This window comes from Ochotona princeps, chromosome 8, assembly GCF_030435755.1.
Source record: "Ochotona princeps isolate mOchPri1 chromosome 8, mOchPri1.hap1, whole genome shotgun sequence".
In the NCBI taxonomy this organism is placed as follows: Eukaryota; Metazoa; Chordata; class Mammalia; order Lagomorpha; family Ochotonidae; genus Ochotona; species Ochotona princeps.
In genome coordinates this window covers 43,330,640-43,353,692 of record NC_080839.1, presented here as the reverse complement: position 1 = coordinate 43,353,692, position 23,053 = coordinate 43,330,640, and the positions used below count along the sequence as shown (strand labels likewise).

General features: G+C 43.8%; 1 protein-coding gene across 4 annotated transcripts in view; it reads right to left on the bottom strand.

The window, feature by feature from the left end:
- Positions 1–10,511: 10,511 nt before the first annotated feature.
- The window catches only part of ARHGAP25 (Rho GTPase activating protein 25), a 76,232-nt gene continuing 63,690 nt past the window's right edge, over positions 10,512–23,053 (bottom strand). For all 4 annotated transcript variants that reach the window (XM_004580078.2, XM_058667908.1, XM_058667907.1 and 1 more), the window contains 6 exons: positions 21,624–21,756; positions 18,890–18,963; positions 17,303–17,424; positions 16,373–16,566; positions 13,847–14,376; positions 10,512–11,342 (listed from right to left, as the gene is read on the bottom strand). In XM_004580078.2, the coding sequence (XP_004580135.2) occupies positions 11,135–11,342; positions 13,847–14,376; positions 16,373–16,566; positions 17,303–17,424; positions 18,890–18,963; positions 21,624–21,756 (1,261 nt within the window). In that variant the 3' untranslated portion in view covers positions 10,512–11,134. The remainder of the gene's footprint in view (positions 11,343–13,846; positions 14,377–16,372; positions 16,567–17,302; positions 17,425–18,889; positions 18,964–21,623; positions 21,757–23,053) is intronic.

The window sequence follows — 23,053 nt, the reverse complement described above, 5'->3', positions numbered from 1 at the left end:
GCATTGGCTAAAAGGTTAATGCATTGTTAGAAAGAGTCTTAGCTTAGCTGAACTAGGCTTTTAGCACCAGTAAACCCTCCCCCCTTTTTTTTGTGGAGACCAAGACTTGCAGAAGGCAAGTGACTTTGCTAAATCTGATAAGGGGGGAGACTGGTCTCACAATAAACCCACAATCCCACTCCAGGCATGATCTCTGGGCTCTGTCTCTGCCAGATTATTAAACCTAAGTGACACAGATTATAGTGTGGGCCATGCAAGTAAAAACCGGATAAAGTAGAATAATAAAAAGAGGACAGAGGGAGAGAAGTTGACTGATGTAGTGCTGAAAATGAACAGGTGATAGAACAGCTTGGGTGAGGGTGGAGGAAAAGGTTTTAGAAATCCAATGAAACTGGGATGTGCAAGGTGCAAGATGCAGAGTAAAAGAAAAAAAGTGCTGCTACTGGCAACACATCACAGAAATTATTCTCTTCCCAAAGAGAAAGTGCATTCTGATCTGTTCATCTGTTGGCATTGTCTTCAGTTCTGTGAGGAGAGTACAACTCAGAGTAATGGGTTACTAAGGCAGAATAGAATTTCAGAGCTTCTGTACAACTTTCCTATTACATCTATCAATTTAATCTCCAAAGTTACTGGTCTGAGTGTATAACTCCCCTAGCTGCCACAATGTAGATCAGAATGAAAAGAAAGAGGCAAGAAATGACTGGCACAAGGCAAATTTGAAGGGTAGTTTTTATGGGGAAGCTCTTAAGTTCTAGTGCTGTACCAATATGCTTAGCAGCAAATGTTTAGAAGTCTAGCCTGGAACTAAGGACACCCAACTGTTAGATAGGAACTTGGAATGCTCAGAAAAGATAGGAACTTGGTGCACTCAGGATAGAATTCTGCCACTTTTGATTTTAGCCCAGGTCACATGCTTCTGGGACCTGGATGCACAAAGCCAGGCTGATTGCAGTTTCCTCAATTGATGATTCCTGCTTTGTGTGTGTTATCTCCCTCTGACGAGCCCCAGGACCATCAAATCCAAAACAACTCTCAGAAGTTCTTGGAAATGGGATTCAAAGATAAGTTTATTTTAGTGCAAAAGTAGTCTGAGATCCATGTATGGCTTTCTCCATGCAATTCCATGAACCTTTTGAAAATCCTTCATCTTGTTCCAGCACCATCTTCTCTGAGTAGCTTTATCCACATTTACTAATGAATGCTCCTATTTTGGGAGTTCCTACAGCAACCTGTTTAAGTCTCTGAAACAGCACTGGTCCTGATATGTGAAATAATTATTTACCTGTCCCTATTCCAGAATGTTCTTCTCAGTGCCCTAGCTGAGAACCTTATTGACTTAGTGGTGGCATCAACAACAATCTGCAAATCTTTATTAGCTTTCTCTTTGATTTTCCTTCCCTTTCTGAGACTAAAACAACTAAAGACCTTGCTTTCATGTTGCTGTCACAGAGCCTGGCACTCATCAGACACTCTGGAAATACTCGTTAGAATAAATAAAAATATGTGCAGCACATGATAGTTAAAACTGTACTTGAAATTCAATTTGAGGCTGCTTTACCACATACCTTTTGCAAGACAAAATTACCTACACATTTGTTGTTGAAACTTTTTATTTCATATGGACCAACATATTTTAAAGGTTAATTTATTTTCTCTTTATTTATTTGGAAAGCAGGAGCAGGGGAGAGACCTTTCAACTAGCTGGTTCATTTCACAAATGCATAAAGTTTTTCTGATGGGACAGTATCTGTTACTGAGAAGGACCATATACTTCTCTGGGGGATTATTGGTTCTTCATAAGGGTTGAACCAAGAAGTTGTTTTAAAGCACCTTCTGTGGAAGCCATTGGTAGCACCTTTGTCATTTTCTTGTGCTTGTAAACAGGCAGGGCCATGTTGGTTCTAATCCCAGTAGTCCTGCTTCCCATCCAGCTCCCTGCTTGAGGCCTGGGAAAGCAATTGAGGATGGCCCACAGATGTTCTGCACCTGCGTGGGAGACCTGGAGGAAATTACTGGCTCTTGACTTCAGATCGGCGCCAGTACCAGCTGTTGCAGTCACTTGGGGAGTGAATTATCAAATGTAAGATCTTCCTCTCTCTCCTCCTCTCCGTATATCTTACCTTGCAATAAAAATGAAATGTGTTAAAAACAAAACAAAACAACAACAACAACAACAACCAGGCAGGGCCCGGATGTCAGGGACCAGCCTTGTGCTAATGCTGAGATATAAGTGATGCTAGCTCCAGCCCAGCAATCCAGTTCCTAACAGTTAATGTTCCCAACTCAACTTACCTATTTTATTCTTTCTTAATTCTTCTAGCAAAAATAAATATTGCATGTCACTGTGGAATAAAGAAGACATGATTTCCGCCCCCCCCCCCCATTGGAGTAGCTGACCTTGAATGTGCCTTGCAAGTGATGGTAGAAGAGGTAGTGGGATGAAGGGTGCCTGGCTTATTCGTCTCCCTATTCACCTCAATATAAATCATTCTCCTGAATGACTTCTCTACTAAGAATAAGTACCCTGAATATTTGGAATAAGTATTCTGAGAGGCCCTCCCACCTGAATTCCACATGGCTACATAATTCCTCTAAACAGAATGGCTTTCTCTTAGAGAGAGAAGTTTGGCTTGCTTTACCTGCATACTTCGCCCCATTTCCAGCTCACTCCAGACTGGCAGATGCAACTACACTAAAACACACTGGGAGTTAACAAGCTGGACTTCTCTACCCATTGCTTTGCACATCAGCGACTACTCCCTCCATCAAGGTTATTTCTCTCTCTAGTAGCCAAGTTTTCTGAAGCAGTTCTTCATAATAGCATTATCAGCATGGAACAGTCAGTCCAAAGTCAAAACACAGTTCCCCAAACAGTAGTGAGATTTTAGGCTGCTCATGTGGTTTCACCAAACCACTTCTGTTTGTTTATTCATTTCTTTATTTAGTGAGATAAGAGAAATCATCCTCATATAATATCTGGTTCTTAAGATTATATCGTTACTGAGTAATATAGCCTAGGTGAACAGCTTACACAGTATCTGTTGTATTGTTAAGTTTAGACTTTGGAAATAGTATAAAGTTTGAAGTTTATAAGTAGCATAAGAATTACATGGCTAAAAGTATAGCCAATCATTATAAATTATTAAAATTTATCATCATGATTGTCATTGTGATTGTTGCTGTCAAAAGAACAGACATTAGTATATAACAAACCTGTTTTTTAAACTTATAACTGTCACTATTGTTGGACTATTGCCCATTTATGTACTTAAACATAGATGATAATCTTTCTCAAAAATATTCTAGGGGTAGGTGTATACCCTAGCTGTTAATTTACCACTCAGAACACCCATAATCCATATCACAGAGCCTGGCTTTGAGTCCTGGTTCCATTCCAGCTTCCAGCTAACGCAGACTAACTTCCCAATTCCTAACTTTGGCTTGGTCTAATCCAGGCTGTATTGGGCATTTAGGGAGTAAACCAGCATATTGGTCCTCTCTCTCTCTCTAATTTCCTCTTTGTTTCTCTTTAATAACAAACAAGCAAGCCTCATTGGGTGATTGAGTGAGGTTGTGTTAGAAAATAAACAAATAAAAACTTGAGGCGTGGCTAATAGTGAGTGTTCAAAAAACAGTTAAGTGTTCAAAAAGAGAAATCAAGAGCAGATCCCTCGATCTCTTTGTCTCTGTAAACAAACAAGCAAGCAAGCAAACAAACAAAAACTCAGTATAGTCAGTCCTGCTTATCCAGGAGTTCCAAATCTGTGAATCCAATCAACCATGCCTTGAAAATGGTCTTAAAAGTTGACATAAAATGCTTAAAAGAGTTGCACCTGTATTGAATATGTAAAGAATTTTTCTTGTTATTATTGTCCAAACCATCTACGATATCAAGTACACATTTGGTATTATATTATTGCGTTTTTGGAAGATTTACTCATTTCCATTGGAAAAGCAAATTTACAAAGAGAACAAGAGACAGAGAGAAAGAGAAAGAGAGAGAGAGATCTTCTATCTGATTCACTCCGCAAGTGGTCACAATGGCCAGGGTTGAGCCAATCCGAAGTCAGAAGTCAGAAATATCTTCCAGGTCTCTCACATTGGTGCAGGTACACAAGGCTTTAGGCCATCGTCCACTGCCCTCCTAGGCCACAAGCAGGAGCTGGCTGTGGAGCAGCTGGGACATGAACCAATACCCATATGGGATACGTGCACTTGGAGGTAGAGGATTAACCAGTTGATCCAACATAATGATTCATATTGCATTTATTTTGCATAATCTGGACAAGAATTAAAGTATGCAGGACATATATTCATGTTGCACACTAGTACTATTACTCTGTACTATCTCACAGCAGGTACTTGAGCATCCATGGGTTTTGGTGTCCACAGGAGTACTGGAACCAATTTCCAATGCATATCAAAGGGTAACTGATTTTTTTTCTTCAAAGGTGTTTTTCTGTTCATTTTTAGTTACTTGGTGGATGAGGTGAGAAGGTCCATAATTGAAGGCATCCAATCAATCCTCAATCCATCAATTAACAAATATTGACTCAGAATCTCCAAACCTTCAGTTTACAGAGCTGCTGGTTTCTCAGTTAATAGGTCACAATTTCTCTGGACCAGGTATTGGGTGATTTATCAAGCTTTGGAATCAGCTTGGACTCTGAAATCCTCCTTTTGTGCTCCACATTGATTTTGGTGTGACACTGAACTTTATCATTGCAACAACCAAAAGCCCAGTTCCCAACATTTGTTGTGATTAAGGAATGCAGGGAATCTAGTATTGAATCCTTTAACTGCCTCAGGACAGTCATTTGCTGAGTCTTGTGGATAATAGGACTTGTTCTGTTCCCATTGGAAATACAAAATATTGTGGTGTTCTTATACATCAGTCTGTTTCTAGGATGGGATTCCTTGGCACACAATTTGGGAACCACTAGCCTTATCAAATACTACGTGCCAAGAACTACTCTGCTAAGCAATGAGCATAATGCCATGAAGCAGAGGGGACAATGTGAGCACTGTGAATCTGGCAGGTGAGTGGAACAGACCAATATTAATAAAATATTTTAACAATAAATGCAGTGTATCAACCTGGTAAGTGCAGTGTACTAGTGCCAAGGTGTTGTCATTGGGGTCTTTTTTTCAGGCCTTAAAGAAGTATCTGTTTTCATTTAGTTGCAGCAGGTGCTTCCCTCAGCAGAAGCAAAGCTACCATTTTACTCAGCATCATCCTTCCTAAAACAACGACTTGAATTGGGGTGAAAGTTGGTAATGTCCAGAACTGTGGAAAGGAAAATAACAATTGTCTTGACAAGTTGCAGGTGGTTGGTCCAGAGGATGCCCATATCCAACTTTAGCAATATCTTGTTAATCCTGTTTTTTAGGAAAGGTGTTTGGTGTGGGTGTATATGGGGGGAGGGTAGGATCTCCAAGAAAGATGGCTTTATGTGTCAGCAAAACATTTACCCCCAAACCTTGGGAGCTGGGCTAGCCTGAGCTGAATGCCTAGGGCTATTAGTGTAGCTGTCCTTTGAACCCCAGGAAGTATGCTATCTGACCTCAGGGTTTTTGTGCCCCAGGCTCCCTCATTCATGTCCACTTTCCTGTTTTTCAAATTCATTGCTTTTAAAGACCTGAAAAAGCCCCAGGCTTGTTAGCCAAACTGGCTGTGAGGTCACAGAGCGCCCAGAGGATAAAGTGCAGGGGAGAGTTTGGTTAGTCTTTCACGCCCTAGACCCAGATTTTTTCCTAAGTATTCTCCTCCTGAATCCCAGTCCCTCCTTGGCTTCCTGGGGAGGCATGAACTTAGAGCTCCCACTAGTGGCAGGAGTGGGCCACCAACATTGCTTGGTTTCTCATTGGTTTCTTACTCACTGGCCATAACAGTCAGGCCTATAGTTGCCCAGGAACATCTCAAAACCTGTATTTAGTTTTCGGGGACATTTCTGCTGACACTATCACCTCTCTGTGGACTTACAGAGAACAATGAATATGCCTTTAGGCCTTTAATGGGGTTTCTTCATGTTGATCCCTAAAGCCTCAGGCAGTAGGAGGGACCAAGTTGAAAGTCAGCTCATTGCAAGGGGTACCCTCTCCTTCCCCTGCTAGCTCTTTTGCTAAAGATTGTTCAGAATCAAGAGCTGTGGATTTCTGTCTCTCACTCACTCTGTCACACTCTCTCTCTCACACACACACACACACACACACACACAATTAACTTATATGATCCTTCTCTTCCACCAGTAGTAACACAGACTAGGCAGCTGCAAAGGTTAGAGAAAGCAGATCGGAGAAGCCCCAACAGTGATAAGCAGAACAGTCTCTCCCCTCTTCTCCCTGGCGATGCCTTCCTCTGGTCTGCCTTCCCTTGGGGTCAGAATGGGGAGAGTGGAGGAGAACAGGCTGGATGGGCACAACCGGTCCCTCACCCTTCCCAAGGGCAGGCTGCCTAACCACCTCCATCACAGTGGGTTCCTGTGTGGCCTAAGGTCAATTCTAGGTTCCTGGGAATTAAACTGTAGTTGGGGTGGGGGAGCAAAATCTTTATAACAATAAGGAACATGCTGGTCTGGTATATCCCTCCTGACCCATCATTGGAATAACTGAGTGGGCATAGGGTCAGGCATTCAGGGTTTCTGGGTCAAATTCCATACTATCTCAGCACACCAATCCAGTAAAAAATATTGCTATTAAGAATGATAGCTTCATAAATAGCCTCATGATGCAAATCCTGATTATCACAATGAGAAGTCAATTTTTCTGACCACATCCTGTGCCTTTCTTATTATATCCTTGGATTAATGAGAACTCTGAATGCACTTGTCTCCTGGGGTATAACATTTGGTGAAACAGCCACCTGTGGTTCCTTGCTGCAAGACATTAGGACTTTCACTGCTTCCCAGGGGGAGGTTCTGAGCGGGAGAGGTAGAGAGGATTTCTTCTCAAAGGAGGACTGAGCGATGATACTAAAATGTTCTGAAGCAGCACATGATAAATTGTGCTTCCCCAAAATTCCTGTGCTGAAATACTAACTCCTAGCACCTCAGAGTATAACTGCCAATGAAATGGATGTTACTGTATGAAAAGGAGGTTGAGGGTGGAGGGTTAGCCTAGTGGTTAAGGTGCCCACTTCAGAATGTCTGGGTTCAAGTACCAGCTCTGGTTTCTCACTTCAACTTCCTGCTAATGCAGGCCCTGGGAGGCTGCAAGGGAGGCCGAAGCAACTGGGTTCATGTCACCCACACAGAACCCCTAGATGGGAGCTCCTCTCTTTCTCTGACTCTCAAAAACAGACAAATAACCTTTCAGCTTCTGTCCTTAGATTCTAGATGAAGAAGAAATGAGGACTCAGAGGCACAAAAGGAGGACTACATGATGTCACAGAGTAGAGTTAGCCAATTGCAAGCTAAGGAGAGAGTCTTCAGAACAAACCCATCCCACAACACATTAATCTCAAATTCCAGCCTTCAGAGCCTTAAAAAATAAATTTCAATTGCTTAAGCCATCTAATCTGGTACTTTATTCTGGAGTTCCTAGAAAATCAACATGCCAAGGCTGGGGATTTTCTTGAATATTTCCATGTAGTGCAGAATTCAAAATTATACCACTGACAGAGCCCTGCTCCCGTCCCTGGGTTCCCTCCCCAGATACGACCACCTGTTTGACCAGACTAAAACTGGGATTGGAAATCTCAGTCCAGATTTCCCTTGTGGGTGGCAGAGTCATTTTATACAGGGACTTGAGTATCTGCCAACTTGGGCATCTGTGGAGTGTCATGAAACCACTCCACCCGGGATACTAAGGGCTGATCATATTCAGCCCTAAAACAGACACAGTATCTAATCCAGATCACCTGCTTTCTAGTGATCAAGTTCAAGTTCCCACAGAAGCGTCTGGTGTCAAGCCTCAAACAGGCCAAGCTGGTCCAAATGCTCATCAGTTCTTTTCCTGAAAGAAGAACAACAGGCAAACAAAAGCCTTCTTTCACAGCCTGGGAAGAAACAACTCCTACGAAAAATAAGGGCTTTATAGCTTTGCCAGAAAGTCAGCAGTGATAAAACAGAAGAAGCAGAGGGTAAGTCCGGGTCAATGTGCCCCCCCCCCCCCGAGGGGCCTTGTTTCCAAAATGATCACATGAGGATGCTTCCTCCACTCACTATCTCACCAGCAGTGTTTTGAAAACAGTGGAAGCATGTGAAACAGGCCGGAGACAGATGGTGAAAGCTCCAGTTGGGATGGGCTGCCTCGACTCTGCACGTCCAGAGGGCAGAAGCTGTGCTTCGCTGCTGACACATCTGAAGACACTGGCTTTTTTAAAAAAATTGTATTACAATTTATTTTATTTATTCAAAAGGCAGAGTGACAGAGTGAAAAAGATTTTCCTTGCACTGGTTCATTATTCCAAATGGCAACAACAGCTAGGACTGAGCCAGACCAAAACCAGAAGCCAGGAACTCCATCCAGGTCTCCCATGCAGGATGGCTGGGGTCCAAAAGCTTGAATTATCATCTGCTTTTCCAAGCAGATTAGTAGGAAGCTGGATCAGAAATGGAGCAGTTAAGACCTGAACTATTGCTCCGATGTGGGATTCCAGTGTTGCAGGCAGTGGTTTAATCCTTATTGGCCCTTGGATTTATTTTTTTGTTTCACACCAATTGCTAGAGCCCCCTCCCAAAGATTCTGATTCATCAATGTGGGCTGGAATCTGAAAGCCAGCATTGATTTGAAAAACTCTTTTAGGTGGTTCTCTTGTGTAGCCATGGCTGCAAACCACTACTTAGAATCCCAGAAGGGAGTGGGTGCGGAAAGCAGGTGAAAAAATGACATCAGATGAGGTGTGTCTAGGTTGTGACCACAAGTTGAGGCCAGTTGCATATTCTAGAAGTGCTCAGCACCTGAGGTTTGATGAGTTTCAAACCATGGTTGCAATTTAGGGGTAAGAAGTCTTGGCTAAAAGCCAGGAATCACAGAATCAGTACTGATTTGCAGAATCCCTCAAAAATCGCCTCCTGTAATTTTCTTCTTCCTTGCTGTATGAGCACGGGTCATTCAGCTTATGTCTCTTGGCCTCAGTTTCCCTGTTGGTTAAGTGGACAGGTTGGATCAGATGCACTCAAGCATGTCTTCCAGTTCTGCTATTCTGTCATTCTAAGAGAGTTTTCCAGCACTAGAGGAAGCAGAAGTTGGCATTACATATCCAGGTCGATAGCTCGGCTGGAGGTGTATTGGGAATCTTCCAGTCATGAGCCCTCCAGCTGCAGCCTTCTCTGCCAACCTGAGCTCTTTCATTGGCAGCCCAAGCTCCACCTTTGGGGCTTGCCTCAAGCCAGCTTTCTGGGCCCAAGATGAAGGATTCCATGTGATATATGTGAGGACAGCTCAGCTTAATTGCAGGAGCGGTCCCCGACTCTGTCCTCTGTTCCCTAGCAAGCATGAGGCCTGATTGCTGCTGCTATCTGCACAGGATGTGGAGGAATACGGAAGTTTACATGACACCAGTATATGGCATCTTCCAGGCCATGTCCGTGGAGTCCAGCCAGTGGATGCCGTGCCCCTCCCCATTATCCCCGTCCTGCGCCATTCAGTGGGCCTGGCCAGTCTTGGGGTTCCTGCTTTGTACTTTTCAGAAATGATGAGTTTCTGAATGTAGCTTAAGAAATTGGCCAACAGAGCAACATGAATTGTTTGTTGCTTACTTCTGTGTAGCATCTCTGTACTAGGGATGTCAGACTAAGCTCTCCAAGCCTCAGACTCTGACCACAGTCATCCTGGCTAATGTCTAGTACAAACTGTTCTGCCCAGTGCAGAACTCACTGGAAAACCACAAATTTGCCTTTAAACTTGAGAGAAAGGTGCCCTGAAACATCCCATGCATGATACTGGGAGGCAGAAGAGCACAAAGGGCTTTCAGGTGAGATTTCCTACCACTAATTAAACCTTGGTATTTCTAGAGTTCAAGCAAACTTGGGGAAGCAATGGGTTAAAAGGTCCTAAATGGGTACAGGTCACACCTACTGGGAAATAAGGCCAGCAGTTTCCAGAGCTGAAAGCACATTTGAGAACAGCCAACAGCCTTTGTTTTTATCTCATCATTATGTAGCTTCTGTCCTGAGTGTTTCATAGCATACATATATATCCAGTTGTCCCACACTATCTGTGGGGTGTTGGCTATCAAAATACTGGGATACTAAAGTCCCATAGATAACAGGGTGCTGCATCTGCCCATAGCCTATGCTCATCTTCTCATATACTTTACATTATCTCTGGATAATACCTAATAAAATGTAAATACTATGTAAATAAGTCATGATGATACCACCAGTGTCTGGCGGCACAATATATTAAGAAGTTCTTAGGCCCTTGACTCTGAAAGGCAAGGAAGAACTGAAATCCAACCCCATGCCCAGCTCACCAACCCACATGCCACAGAGAAGCACATCTGCCCTAGGAAGAGATGTCCTCTACAAATCCTCACAAATGTGCTCAAAGCATCAACAACAGTCTTGTTTTTGTCCTTTCTTTGATTGCAAGTTTGCCACTTAATTTTTTTATAAATACAATTTATTGCTTGTTTTTTCTCAGTTCCAATAAACCTGAGAACCCCTGGAGAATGTGCATTGTGGTGGGAGTAGAATGAGATTTTGACTTTAGCAGGTGCAGTCTCCCCAAAACACAGTCCTCCCAAAATGAACACTTAAATGCTGAATACCATTTCCTGTCCCTGTGTCTGAAATGCCCTGAGGTCAATCGGCAAGATGAGATGTTCCCTAGGGAAAACCAAAAATATAAATCCTGAGTCCTGCCTCTGGGGAAGGCCAGCCTGCCTCAGATAGCTCTGTTGGACTTGGTCATTCAGCAAAGGAAGGTTCCAGGCCACACATCCTGAGGCCACTGCAAAATTACAATCCCTTTGGATGCAGCCATAGGTGGCCACAGAAGTCCACATGTGTCCCAGCTCACATTTGCCTGCAAACCGGGTCAATTTTTATTTGCTGGGAAATGCAGGGCTTTCTCCCTAAGTGTCCTTTTCCTACTGGGGAGTAACTCTGCTTCCCAGTTGTCAAGGAGCACTAAGAGGGCAGAGATGGGCCTCTTCTGAGATGTCTATGTGGTACCCCTGGGATCCTCAAGCATCAGTTGTGGACTCCTTCATGGACTTGACAAATTCCTTGACTTCCTCTTCCAAAACCTTGTTCCTCCTCTCAACGTCCTCCCGGGAACGTTCCACATCACGGAGCCTGATTTCCAAGGCTGCAAATCTCTTCTTTTCCTGTTCCAGTTCTTCATTGAGCCTCACCACTTTAGCCCAAACATCATAATTTTCCTTCTCCAGACTATAAGAAAAGAAAGCAAATAGGGCATTAATGCTACATTCTGCCTCCACCTTGGCTGGCCTCCAACCTCTTGCTCATTTTCCTTTGATCATAAGAACCATATTCAACCCATACCCCTTACTCCTATCCTACCTGAAGATTTCTCAGTAAAGCCTCAATTCTCCGAACACGCCTGAGCCCATCCTTTCTCATTTAACATTCTATGGTTGCTGTTGATTTTTATGCTGTTCTGTCTCATTTTCTTTGTAAGAAAGGATCACCCTATACGTGTATTATTAGTCCCGCTCAATAAAAGCTGTGAAAGTCTCATCTTCAAGGGTGGACACAGGCCATTACGCTCCCTATGGAAGTCCTACTGGGCACCAGAGTTTGGAGAAGCAAAGGCAGTCATCTATGGAGAGAAGTGGTCCTAAGAGTCCCACCCCCTCTTGTGAATCCTACTGCAAGTGAAATATCTGCAGGATTCTCAGTTCCTTGAATTTTCCATGGTTACTGGCCAAAATCCATACATGGTCCTGGGTGTCCCCTTTCTAGGTTGTGCTTATTAACCCTTAAAAACAAATACACACATATCATTTCTAAGCCAAATGAAGCAACTTCAGATGTGCAGGGTGGGGGGATGGAATGAGGTTGTGTGATTAGAAATTTGCTTAGAATTTCATGCTATGGTGGGCTCCCTCACAACAATGTTGGCTCCCCAAAATGCTTGCTCATGATCCTGTGGCAACCTGAGATTTCTTTTGAGTCCATGTCCTGGATTCTATCTACAAGGCTATAATGGACCCACTTCAGAACCCGGCCTATGCCTGCCTGGCTCTTCTGAAAGCTAAATGGGTCTCATTTCTATGGACCATTATAATTTTCTTCTTCACATTCTCTATACTCATCTGGGTTCCAGGGGAGATCCAAAGGGAGAAGTTGGGTTATTTCTTAACCATGGAGTCCAGGACCAGGATGGAATCCATGTGGGCTTTGGCAACTGGTTGGGCTTTGGCAACTGGTAGACCCAGGTTCACCTGCCTCGCCTACCTATGATCAGGTCTGTGACCTTCAGGAGTATTTTATACCTCCTGATCCTCATCTCTGCTATACAATGGAGCTTATCTATTTCACAGGGTTCTGAAGATGGCTCTGAAGCACAAAGATCAGAGAGAGCACTGCTTCCCATCAAACCTAGCCCCTCTGCTGTGGCTGACAGCCTGTCAGTGGGCTCAGACAGTTCTGTCCTAACCAGCAGGAGTGGGCCCTGCTTTGGCAGCTGGTTCTTCTTCTACTCTTTAAATGAAACCATGTGAGAGTGCACTGTGTGCCTGCTCTGGACTGCTCTGCTTACTGCCAGGATGTCCCATGAGTCTCATCATCTCATCTATGACTGTTGCTATGTTCCTGGACACAGCACTACATTTTGCTTCTAGAAGGGCAGCTCTGGACTAAGAAGTAGACATAGATGGGGAAAACCATTAATTCACATTATATTCTTATGACTTGTGTTCATACATGCAAAGACTGACTAAGGAATCCAACATGAGAAAGAAATTTCAAAACTACATTTCCCCAGGTGTGTCCAAGCATCTTAGGAATTGGCCTGTAATTGTGGCTGTGACTTCCTAACAGGTCTACTCCTTCTATTTCCTTGCTGCAGTCTGTGCCTAGCAGGAGGTCAATGACCAATGAAACAAAAAGCAAGTTGGAATTGTCCAGAGGCTTCTGCCTCATTCAGGCTTTCCAGAAGCTGACAACACCCTGCTGTGCTCTGGTCTCCTCAATTACTCTCCTCTGGCTCTCTGCTGCAGCTCTCTTCTGACCCCTTCTCATGGCCCCCACACCTCTGCTTCTCTCTACCTGTCATGTTCTTCCAAAAATACCTGGTTGTTCCCTCATCTTCTATAGGATTGAAATGTCCCCAAAGAAGACCTTCCCTAACTCCCCTACTATCATTGGAAACTCCCTTCTCAGACTCTCCAGTTTCCCAAACCACTCCATGGCATTCTCCGCCATCTCACAGAACATATACTTCATCATGTAGATTCAAAATCTATGCTCACTAGAAACACAGCTTTGGAAGTTAGTGGAGCTTTATCTGTTCTTGTCCAGTGCCGTTTCAGCACCTGGCACCTGGGAGGCACTCAAGAAATGGCTGCAATACCAATCAATGGCTTTGAAAGGAAACAACTAAAAAGCTCGTTTTAGTACATTCAAGCATGTTGATTCACAAGCAGTCACAGCTTATTGGGATAGTACTGACTGAGATGAATTAGCAATTTAAATTTTCATAAATCAAATCCTAAGTTCAGTTTTCACAAATTTAATCATCTCATCACTTCCTGCCTTCATTCTCTCTCTCTCTCTCTCTTTCTCACTTTCTCTCTCTCTCTAGCCTGCCACATGCCACTGTCTTCTTTACACTGAATTTTACAGTGTGAATTCTTTGGGAGGTGAGAATAATTCCTCTTGCTTCTAAGGGAGGCCAAGTGCCACCCAGCGTTCCTGGGTGCATGACTCACTTTTTAATCTGTGCCTCATACGTTTGCTTTTGTGTTTCTATTTCCTGCCGCAGTTCCCGGACCACCCTCTGCAGAGACTGAAATTCCTCTTCTTCAGAGTTCTGTTTTCCAGACCCAGTTTCCGAGCGTGGGCTGGCAAGGGTGTCTCCCTTGGTGTCACAGGCAGGGGAAGAGACAGCACCCACTTCCTGCTGTGAGGACCCTGCTGGGATTGGGACGTTATCGTAGGTGGAAGTCCGCTGGGAGTCAGAAAGGTGGCGCACATCTTGAGACATGGTTCTCCTGTGTCCTTCCCCTGCCTTCACTTCACCAGAAGGGGACCAGAACTCATTCTGAAAGATCTCCATCTTGCTGCTGTTGGGGCTTTGCAGTGCTGATGTCAGGAAACATTTCCGGTTAGGAAGTGTTTGAGTCCTTTTTCGCGATTGCATCTTCCAGTCTCCTGGTTTGTCCCTGGGCACTCTGCTGTTATCGTCCAGTAGCCCGTCGCTCTGTGGTCCAAAGGGGCTGGTGGCTTCTGAGTCGCTTGTCTGGAAAACAATGGCCATGGCGGTTATAAGATTCTTTCCCACCCTGTATTGTGTTCCCCAAACAAGGACTTCGAAGAAATTGTTTCTTGGTTACATATATATGACACTCTCGAGTAGAGGAGTGGCCCTTGACTTATTACACTGGTTGATTACCTGTATGGTATTCGTTTTCCATAAGGAAATTGAGCTTACAGCAACCCATACGCTACAGATGAATCGATTGTTTTGCTTTTGGTAAAAGAATCCTAACTAGGATGCTTTTATAACCTTGGAATGGGAGGTCTTTCTATGACTCAAAAGCAGAAGCCAGAAAAATTCAATGAATTTAACTGTCATAGATTTCCTTAACCATCCAATTAAAAGGAACCAAAGCAAAGGAAGCAAGCCACACATGCTAATTGAAAAAACAAGTGAAAAAAATGGTAAGAATATTTACAATGTTTATCACAGGGATAATGTCTATCCAAATGCCTTTAATAGCTCACTCCTCTAAATGTCTATAATGGCTGGGACTAGGCAGGTCAAGGCCAGGAGCCAGGAACTGAGTTTGGGTCTCCCACATGGGTGACAGGAATCCAATTACTTCATCTGGTACCTTCTGCCTCCTGTCAGCAGGAATCTAGAGTGAGGAAGCACTCAGCATGGGACATGGGTGACCTCACCAGAGTGTTAATCACTAGGCTAGGCACTCATTCCCAGAGGTGATCTATTTAAATTGTCCAGGGCTCAGCACAATGGCTCAGTGGCTAAATTCTCACCTTGCAAGCACCGGGATCACATATGGTCACCAATTCATGTCCTGGCTGCTCTACTTCCCATCCAGCTTCCTGCTTGTGATCTGGCAAAGCAATCGAGGATGACCCAAAGCCTTGAGACCCTGCACCCATGTGGGAAACCTGGAAGAAGCTCCTGGCTCCTGTCTTCTGATCAGCTTAGCTCTGGCCATTGCAGCCACCTGTGGAATGAACCAGTGGATGGAAAATCTTTCTGTCTCTCCTTTATTCTGTAAATCTGCTTTCCAGTAAAAAAAATTTTTTTAAAAAAGAATTGAAGTGTGCAGTGTGATGGCTGCTGTCCATAGCTAACAATAGATGGCAAGACCCTCTTAAATCAGCATCTTAACAGCGCTTCTCAAGGAATGCTGGGATGATTTCTTCACATAAAGTGTAAACATTTCTATCTGGTTTTAGAGTGCTAATAAGTTGTGTAGCTTCTAGACAGACATCAACCAAGGAAAACCACAACCACTACCTACCTTTTTTTTTCATTTTTAAGTTTAACAGTAATTTTATAAGTAATTTTAGTTGTCTAGTCAACCAGTAATCTTACATTCTTTTCTTGGCCACACATAATGAATCAAGTTGCTACATTAAGTTTGCCTGCTCTTTATAAAAACATGTGTCCCTATAAGTATATGAAAGTATTTGACCTTTGTGAATGATGATCCTCAAATAGTCTACATGTCAGAGTCTGCAGAGCTTTTCGACATTGAGAACGTGCGCCCCAACCCTTCAGTGCAAAGGAGGGGATGACATTTCTGAGAAGGTTTATCAGGGAATGAGAAATATGACACAAACATCTCGCATACTTTGAGAAAGAAATCACGTTTCATGGGTTAGCAGGAAACCAGTTCTTGCTCGATCTTCACTCAGGATTTTCAACAGTTCCCACTAACATACTTGCAATGTGGTCTATATTTTGCCCTAGACCATGAACTTTCTGACCTACATTTGCAGAGCTTCAGTGAGGACTCCCATTGTTCAGGCTTTGGAGATCAGCAACACGTCTCTACCTGCTCCCTGCACTCCAACCCAAGCAGCCATTAGAGAAGAGACTTTGGAGGACAGGCTTTCAGAATGCCCTCACCCTGGTCCACCCTAGCTATGCCCATGGCATCTGCCCAAACTCCACAAATTTCCCTGCAGAACTCCCATCATCCGGCATGAGTAGGACTAGCAAAAGAGTCTGATGGGATCAGGGAAGCTATGTATCTTACATTATTGAAGCTGCCCGTCCTAGAAACTACAGGGTCTTCAGTAGCATCCCAACCCACAGAGCTGCGAGGCACAGGGGCCTTCTTGGGGTCATTCTTCTGGGCAGGGGGTGACAAGGGTACATCCTTGGATTTGGGGAACAAGATTTCATGGTCTCTGATCATCATTGTCATCACTCTTTGGATCTGAGGTGTCCCTGAAAGAAAGCAGAAAGAGATCAGGAGGCATGTAACCTTGAAGCGTCCCACAGACCTCATTTTACTCCTCATACGATCCTTTCCAAGTGTTTGGCGTATTGAAGAGATGAAATAGAAGATGGGTAGCAGAGTAGGATCAAAGAACCATTAAGGTATTTGATGCCTATGATGGACTGGCTCAGTCTTTGACTAAGAAAGTAGGCCATGTTACAAGAAGAAATATAATGAGAAAAATCAAGACATCTTTTTCCTCCAAGGTGGCTCTCAGTATGACATTTGGTTTCTCATAGGACACAGAGAAAGCATGTGCCAGGCACACTGCCTCCCCACACTTATGACAGATATTAGTCGTCTGGGCCAGGACTTGGGTTCATAAGGACAAGATGTGACTTCAGAAGCCTCCTTGACACATTTTTATGAGTGCCCTCTTCATGAGCTGGTTCATAAATTGAAACTATTTACTCTGTTTGGCTACACATATTTAATGGTAATGAAAAATGAAGAAATACTAGCTATGTGCATGTTAGCCTATCATGCCATGTGAACAATGGGTAAATCCTTGGCCTTTCTTTCCTGTTGTTATCTAGAAAATGGACATAATTCCTGCCCCACCTACTTCACAAGATCACTGTATAATCCAATCAAGAGAATCAACTTAGCAAGCTATGGAGCAGCACAGAGAGTTCAGGGATCCTGCTGTCACTGGTGCCACTTCCTCTGTAGGGGCAATCCTACCTCTCATGATCACAGCAGGGTCTTCCACTTTTGACCTGATGAGATTCACACCAATCACTGTAGCCAGGTTGTCCACGCTCATCTTGTTAACAGCAGAATTCAGCTGGATTTCATGCAGGAACCTGCAAGGATCCCAGAAACCCCAGAGTAGAAAATGAGAAGTTGCTAGGAGGGTATCTTTGAAGATATCAAGAGCCAGTTCCTTCCCCCAGGGCCTTAGGAATGCCCAAAAGATAAGCATCTTCCAGAAAGAGCCAAGGCTAAAGAAGGGAGAAAAACTAGGAGGCTCCTGCCCCGCTGCTGTGGACCAGGTAAAGGGCTGGAGGTGGGAGTGGAGTCACATGAGCAGGAGGCAGGATCCTGCTCAAGTGAGCAAAGAAGAGACTGGAAGAACTACAGTCTTGCCTTACAGGCTTAACTCCCAGCTCTGGAACCCTTTCTGCCCAAGTCGCTAAGAGAGGAAATTTTTATTGGTGAGGTTTTAGACAAGGACTCCATGGTGCCTTCTCGCCCTCATCCTTCCATTTCAGTGCAAAACATGTCAAATTTCCAGCAAGTACCCAATAACTGAAACTGAATTTTTACTATAGTTCTATCCATTTGTAGCCTAGAGCTCTCAAACTCACTCAAAGCAAAAAGTGAGCACATCAGTGAGGGGATTTCCAGATACTTGCACAAATCATTTTAAAATGAGTAGAAACTTCCACACAGAGAGAAATTAACAAATGGTGATGTGTCCAAATGATGAAATGGTGTAGAGAAGCACAGCTTTATTTATTATCTTACGGTCTTGTTTTACGACATTGGGAAATGCATACAATATAGAATAGAGTCAGAATAAAACAAGGCAAACTATAACCTCTTATGTGAGTATATTCAGATGTACAATGTAATCCCAACTTGTATTTAAATTTGGACCCCACATGTGTGTTTGTGTGTGTGTGTGTGTATAAAGCAAGGTCTATCACAGAAGCACATTAAGGATCACAGCGATTATCACTACAGTAGGAGTATGGATAATTTCTATTTCTTGTTTATAGGTTGCTATATAATCAACCAAGGATAACTTTTATAATCTGGAAACCAGCAAATAAAAAAGCAAAAAAAGTCAGAAATTGGGTCTGGGTGGAATGAAGATCCAGGATCTCAGTCAGCAACCCTGAGTCAGCACACATGTGGGATGATGCCACAGGCTTGAGGTACAGCATATGATTGGAGAGGGTGGATGGAAAAAGGAAAGCATGGATGGCCCAGGAAGAATGTGTATGGAGTGCTACGTTTTAGAGCCAAGCTCAGAGAATGAGGGATAATTCCAAAAATATTTTAAAGACTCTGAATTCTCTCATAGGTTCCCTGGTGACAGGCAGTGCTAGGACAGGTCTGAAGGAAGTGACTTGTTTGGTTTGTGTGCAAACTGGAAAATTGGGAATCCTTAAAATTACCCTCCGTGGTATAGGAAGCTAGCTTAGTGCTGTGTGAATAGAGCTGACCTTCTAAGGTACTGGACCAGAATATCTGGTCCTGTTCTAACCAGGGCCTCCTTTCTGCTGCAGTGGAAAATGGCACGGCTAATCCCAGGGGACTCACCTGCAGAGGTAGCTCAGGAGACTATAATTGTCACGAGGAAGGATGGAGAGCTGCTTCATCAACTCCTGCTGAGCCTGGAAAAAGTTTCAGTTCCCATAAATCCTTTGAGGACCTTTCATACTTGACTTCCTTAAGCTTCCAAATCCCAATAGTATATTCAAAAACAGAACTTTTTTCCCCCCGGCAAACATTGCTTTTGCCTACGAGGATAGGTCGCCCTGTAGGCAACCAGTAAGTAAACCTGCCCCGGATGTAAGCCTATTTATTTGGCAACAATGAGATCCTGAAACATTTTGGGTTTTTCCAGAAACATCACTTTGTTGGTAATGCTTGTTCCTATAGTTTTGTGGACTTTTTAACATTTTTATTTTGAAAGAGCTATCAATTGTTATTAAGTTGCAAAAAAAAGTCATAGAAAGGGGGTACAGGTGTTTAGTCCAACTGTTAAGATGCTCATATCCCACACTGGAGTACCTGGTTTCAATACTCAACTCCAGTTCCTAGCTCCAGCTTCCTACAAACATATACCCTGGGAGGGAATTGATGACAGCTCAAGTGACTGGATCCCTGCTGCCCATGTGGGCCATTTGGGTTGTGTTCTAGACTCCAGGACTCAGTTCCAATGCATCCACTGACCAGCCCCAGCCATCGTGGCTTTGGGAGAGGGAAACAAATCCTGTCACTCTGTCTCTCAACTAAAGTAAACACTTCTTAGCAAAATACTCTAAAGAGTCACAGTTTTTGTACAATGTTTTTTTTATTTGTCTATAATTATGTCATCTCACCCCATATCACCCCTTGCCACTTCTAAGGCAAGTAGTATTTGACAATGAATATGCATAATAATGGTTTGCTTCATGCATCCTTGAGATACAACCATCCAGTATTAGACTATAAGCAAATTCCTCAGAATCACTTTCAAAACAATGAGAAAGGAAAATACTTCTGAAAAGTATCTCAAGTACGATGCACTTACTGAGACCTGCTGAGACTGCAGGACAGCTGATCACATTGGGAGGCAGGTGCAAGGTCAAAGTGTTCATTAAGTTTTGCGCTGGCTGTGAATACCAGGTATGGTTGCACATAGAAAGCTTATGCCAGAGAGAAAAAAGACAGGGTGCTCTCTGCTCTACCAGCAGTACCTGCCTGAAGCTTCTGCCATCTTTCATGTAGGTGCTCCTCAGACCTCAGTGTCTCCACTTGAGAAACCCTAGTGGCTCCAGACTGGCCAGCTGGGAGCACCATGCGTGCTGACACAGAGTGCCTGAGGCTTGCTGAGGTCTCTCACCCTCAGTCCAGAGAGGTGATTTCTTCCCAGATGGTGCTGCAGGCTTGCCTCTCTCAGCGACCACTTGTGCCAACCCCATTCTGGTATTGCCTACAGGGCTGGCTTTCTTTGCCGATGCCAGTTTGAATCCTGGCTGCTCCACTTTTGATCTAACTCTGCTGCCAGTGGCCTGGGAAAGCAGCACAAGATGGCACAAGTATTTGGACCCCTGCCTCCCATGTGGAATTCCCAAAAGAAGTTCCTGGCTTTGGCCTGACTTAGTACCAGCCATTGTGGCCATCTGAGGAGTAAGCTAGCAGAAGGAAAATGTCTTTCTTTCTGTATTTCCCTCTCTCACTACAATTCTGACTTTCAAATTAATAATAAAATAAAATAAATAAAAAATTAAAAATTTGAAGAATAAAAAGAAGACCTGGCGTGGTAACCTAGTGGCTAAAGTCCTTGTCTTAAATGTGCCGGGATCCCATAGGGGATCCCATATGCCAATTCATATCCTGGATGCTCCACTTGCAATCTAGCTCCATGCTTGTGCCCTGGGAAAACAGCAGAGGATGGTCCAAAGCCTTGGGACCCTGCACCTGTGTGGCAGACCCAGAAGAAGCTCCTGGTTGCTGGCTTCAGATAGGCTCAGCTCCAGGTGTTGCAGCCACTTGGGGAGTGAAGCAGCGGGTGGAAGATTTTCTGTCTGTCCTTCTCTCTGTGAAATGTGATTTTCCAGTAAAAATAAATCTTAATAAAAATAAAAATAATAAAAACAACCTATTTAAAGTAGGGACTTGCATGTTAGCAATGTAACATACATGCAGTCATTGGTCACTGGGTGTTGAAAATCTTGGCTAAAAACTATGATGCCTTTATTGTAGTATTGTAGTGTAGTGTGTTAATCCTATTTTGTTTGGTTGATTTATTAATGTACTTCAGTGTGGTTATTGTTGACTATAACGCTTCTCTGAAAAGAGTTCACACAGGTCCAAAAAAATGCACTTATGAATTGTGTGCTCTAATGAGCATGATGCTACAGAAGGTGCACAGACCCTTCCAATTGTGGCTGAAAAGAACAAAGAGTCCCCTGTCCTCCCTCTCTCCAGCACACGTGTTACTTGAACAACTGTACAACTTCCATAGCCAATACAGATCTTGAATGGTCCAGCCTCGTCCTTGGCCTCCAGCACAGCCAGCCTGCCCCCAGATCTCAGCAGATATTACTCAGCAAGGCCACAGAACCTGCCTCCCTTCTCATTTTTCATCACCATATAACTCTACAGTGAGAGATTTGATCATGGCCTACCTCTTTACACATCCTAGCCACTTGCCAGTCCCATGACCGACACCGCCTGAGGAAGTTCTAATTTGTCAGGGAATTTCATTGTTGCCTACCAGGCTACTGTTACAGAAATAAATCACTGTCTGCTCAAGCAGGACAACAAGCACTCACAGCATACAAACCTTGGCCTCGTCTGCATTCATGAGCTGCCCACAGAGCAGGAATCCCTCGTACTGGCCCCAGGGAACCACAGGCTCTGGAAGGTCTCGGACGTAGAGTTTTAGCAGGGAAGCCACAGTGTGCACATCCGTGTCCCTGTAAGCAGATAGACAAAGCTCTTCAAATAGGATACAGCAGCACTCTTCTCACCAGCACCCAGGAACGCATCAACAGAACCGCCAGTTTTTGAGGGGAGCTTCTCAAAGGAGTAGAGGCTGAGGAAGAAGCCTCATACCAGAATTCTTTTGCTATTTCACCCTCCCGGAGTCATCGTCTTGCAGGACTTTTTCTCTTCCACCCAAGTACCTGGAAAGGAAATTAAAAATCCAGGACCCAAGATCCAATGGAACTGGGGGAAAAAGGATACCCAAGCCATAGTGGGGGTTTTCCAGATAGGCAGCATCCCCCGTAGGATCTGCAAAATGATCAGGAGTTACGACACAGGGTACACAGCACATGGGCTGGCCTGAAGGATGAAAGAGGAGGCCACTTTACGGGCACTGAGATGGCACTCAGCCCTGACCAACAGTTGGAGGTTGGTGCTCTTCAGTGTCGTTTGTCTGGTTTACAGCAATGATCAGCAAATCACTGTCAGTGCGCCCACAGCCACATCTGCTGTATCTATGCAGCCCATACTAAATGCCCAAGAAAAAAATACTCAAAGGAACAGGATATTTCATGTCATGAAAATGATAGGAAATTCGAACTTCAGTGTTGATACATACAAATGTAAGAGCACACAGCCACCCTTGATTATTTGTATGGAATCTTATCTATTTTCTTGCTGTAACAGCCAAGTGCGGCTGTGGTAGAGATGGTCTAGTCTGCAGAGCCTAAATATTTAATACCAGGTCCATTAGGAAAATGTGGATGACCTCTGTTTTGTAAGGCCATTGCATTTATTGCAGGGCTCTACAGGAGGAAATAAATTTGAATCTACCACATACAGTTACATGCTTCTTAAGAAGAAATAGGACAGTAGGCAATTTTGTCATTGTGTCAATGTCACAGAAAACAGATACCTTACAGATAGCCATACATTCGAGCTGTATGGTATGCATAGCTGCCATATATTCAGTGCACTGTTGACCAAGATGACATTATACAGTACATGACTACACTGTAAACTCATTAATGAATAAATGCCTATTTTATAGTTGAAAATTATATTATTTTAGCTAATAGGCTATGATATAACATTTTCCTTTTGAAAATATTTATTTTTATGTACTTGAAAGACAGGTAGGCAGGCGCGCACGCACACACACACACACAATGTTCCATGAGAGACGGAGACACCTTTCATTTTCCACTTCACCTCCAAATGCCCACAGCAGCCAAGGTGAGCTCAAAGCCAGCAGCCTGGGATTGAATCTGGGTATGTAACGTGTGG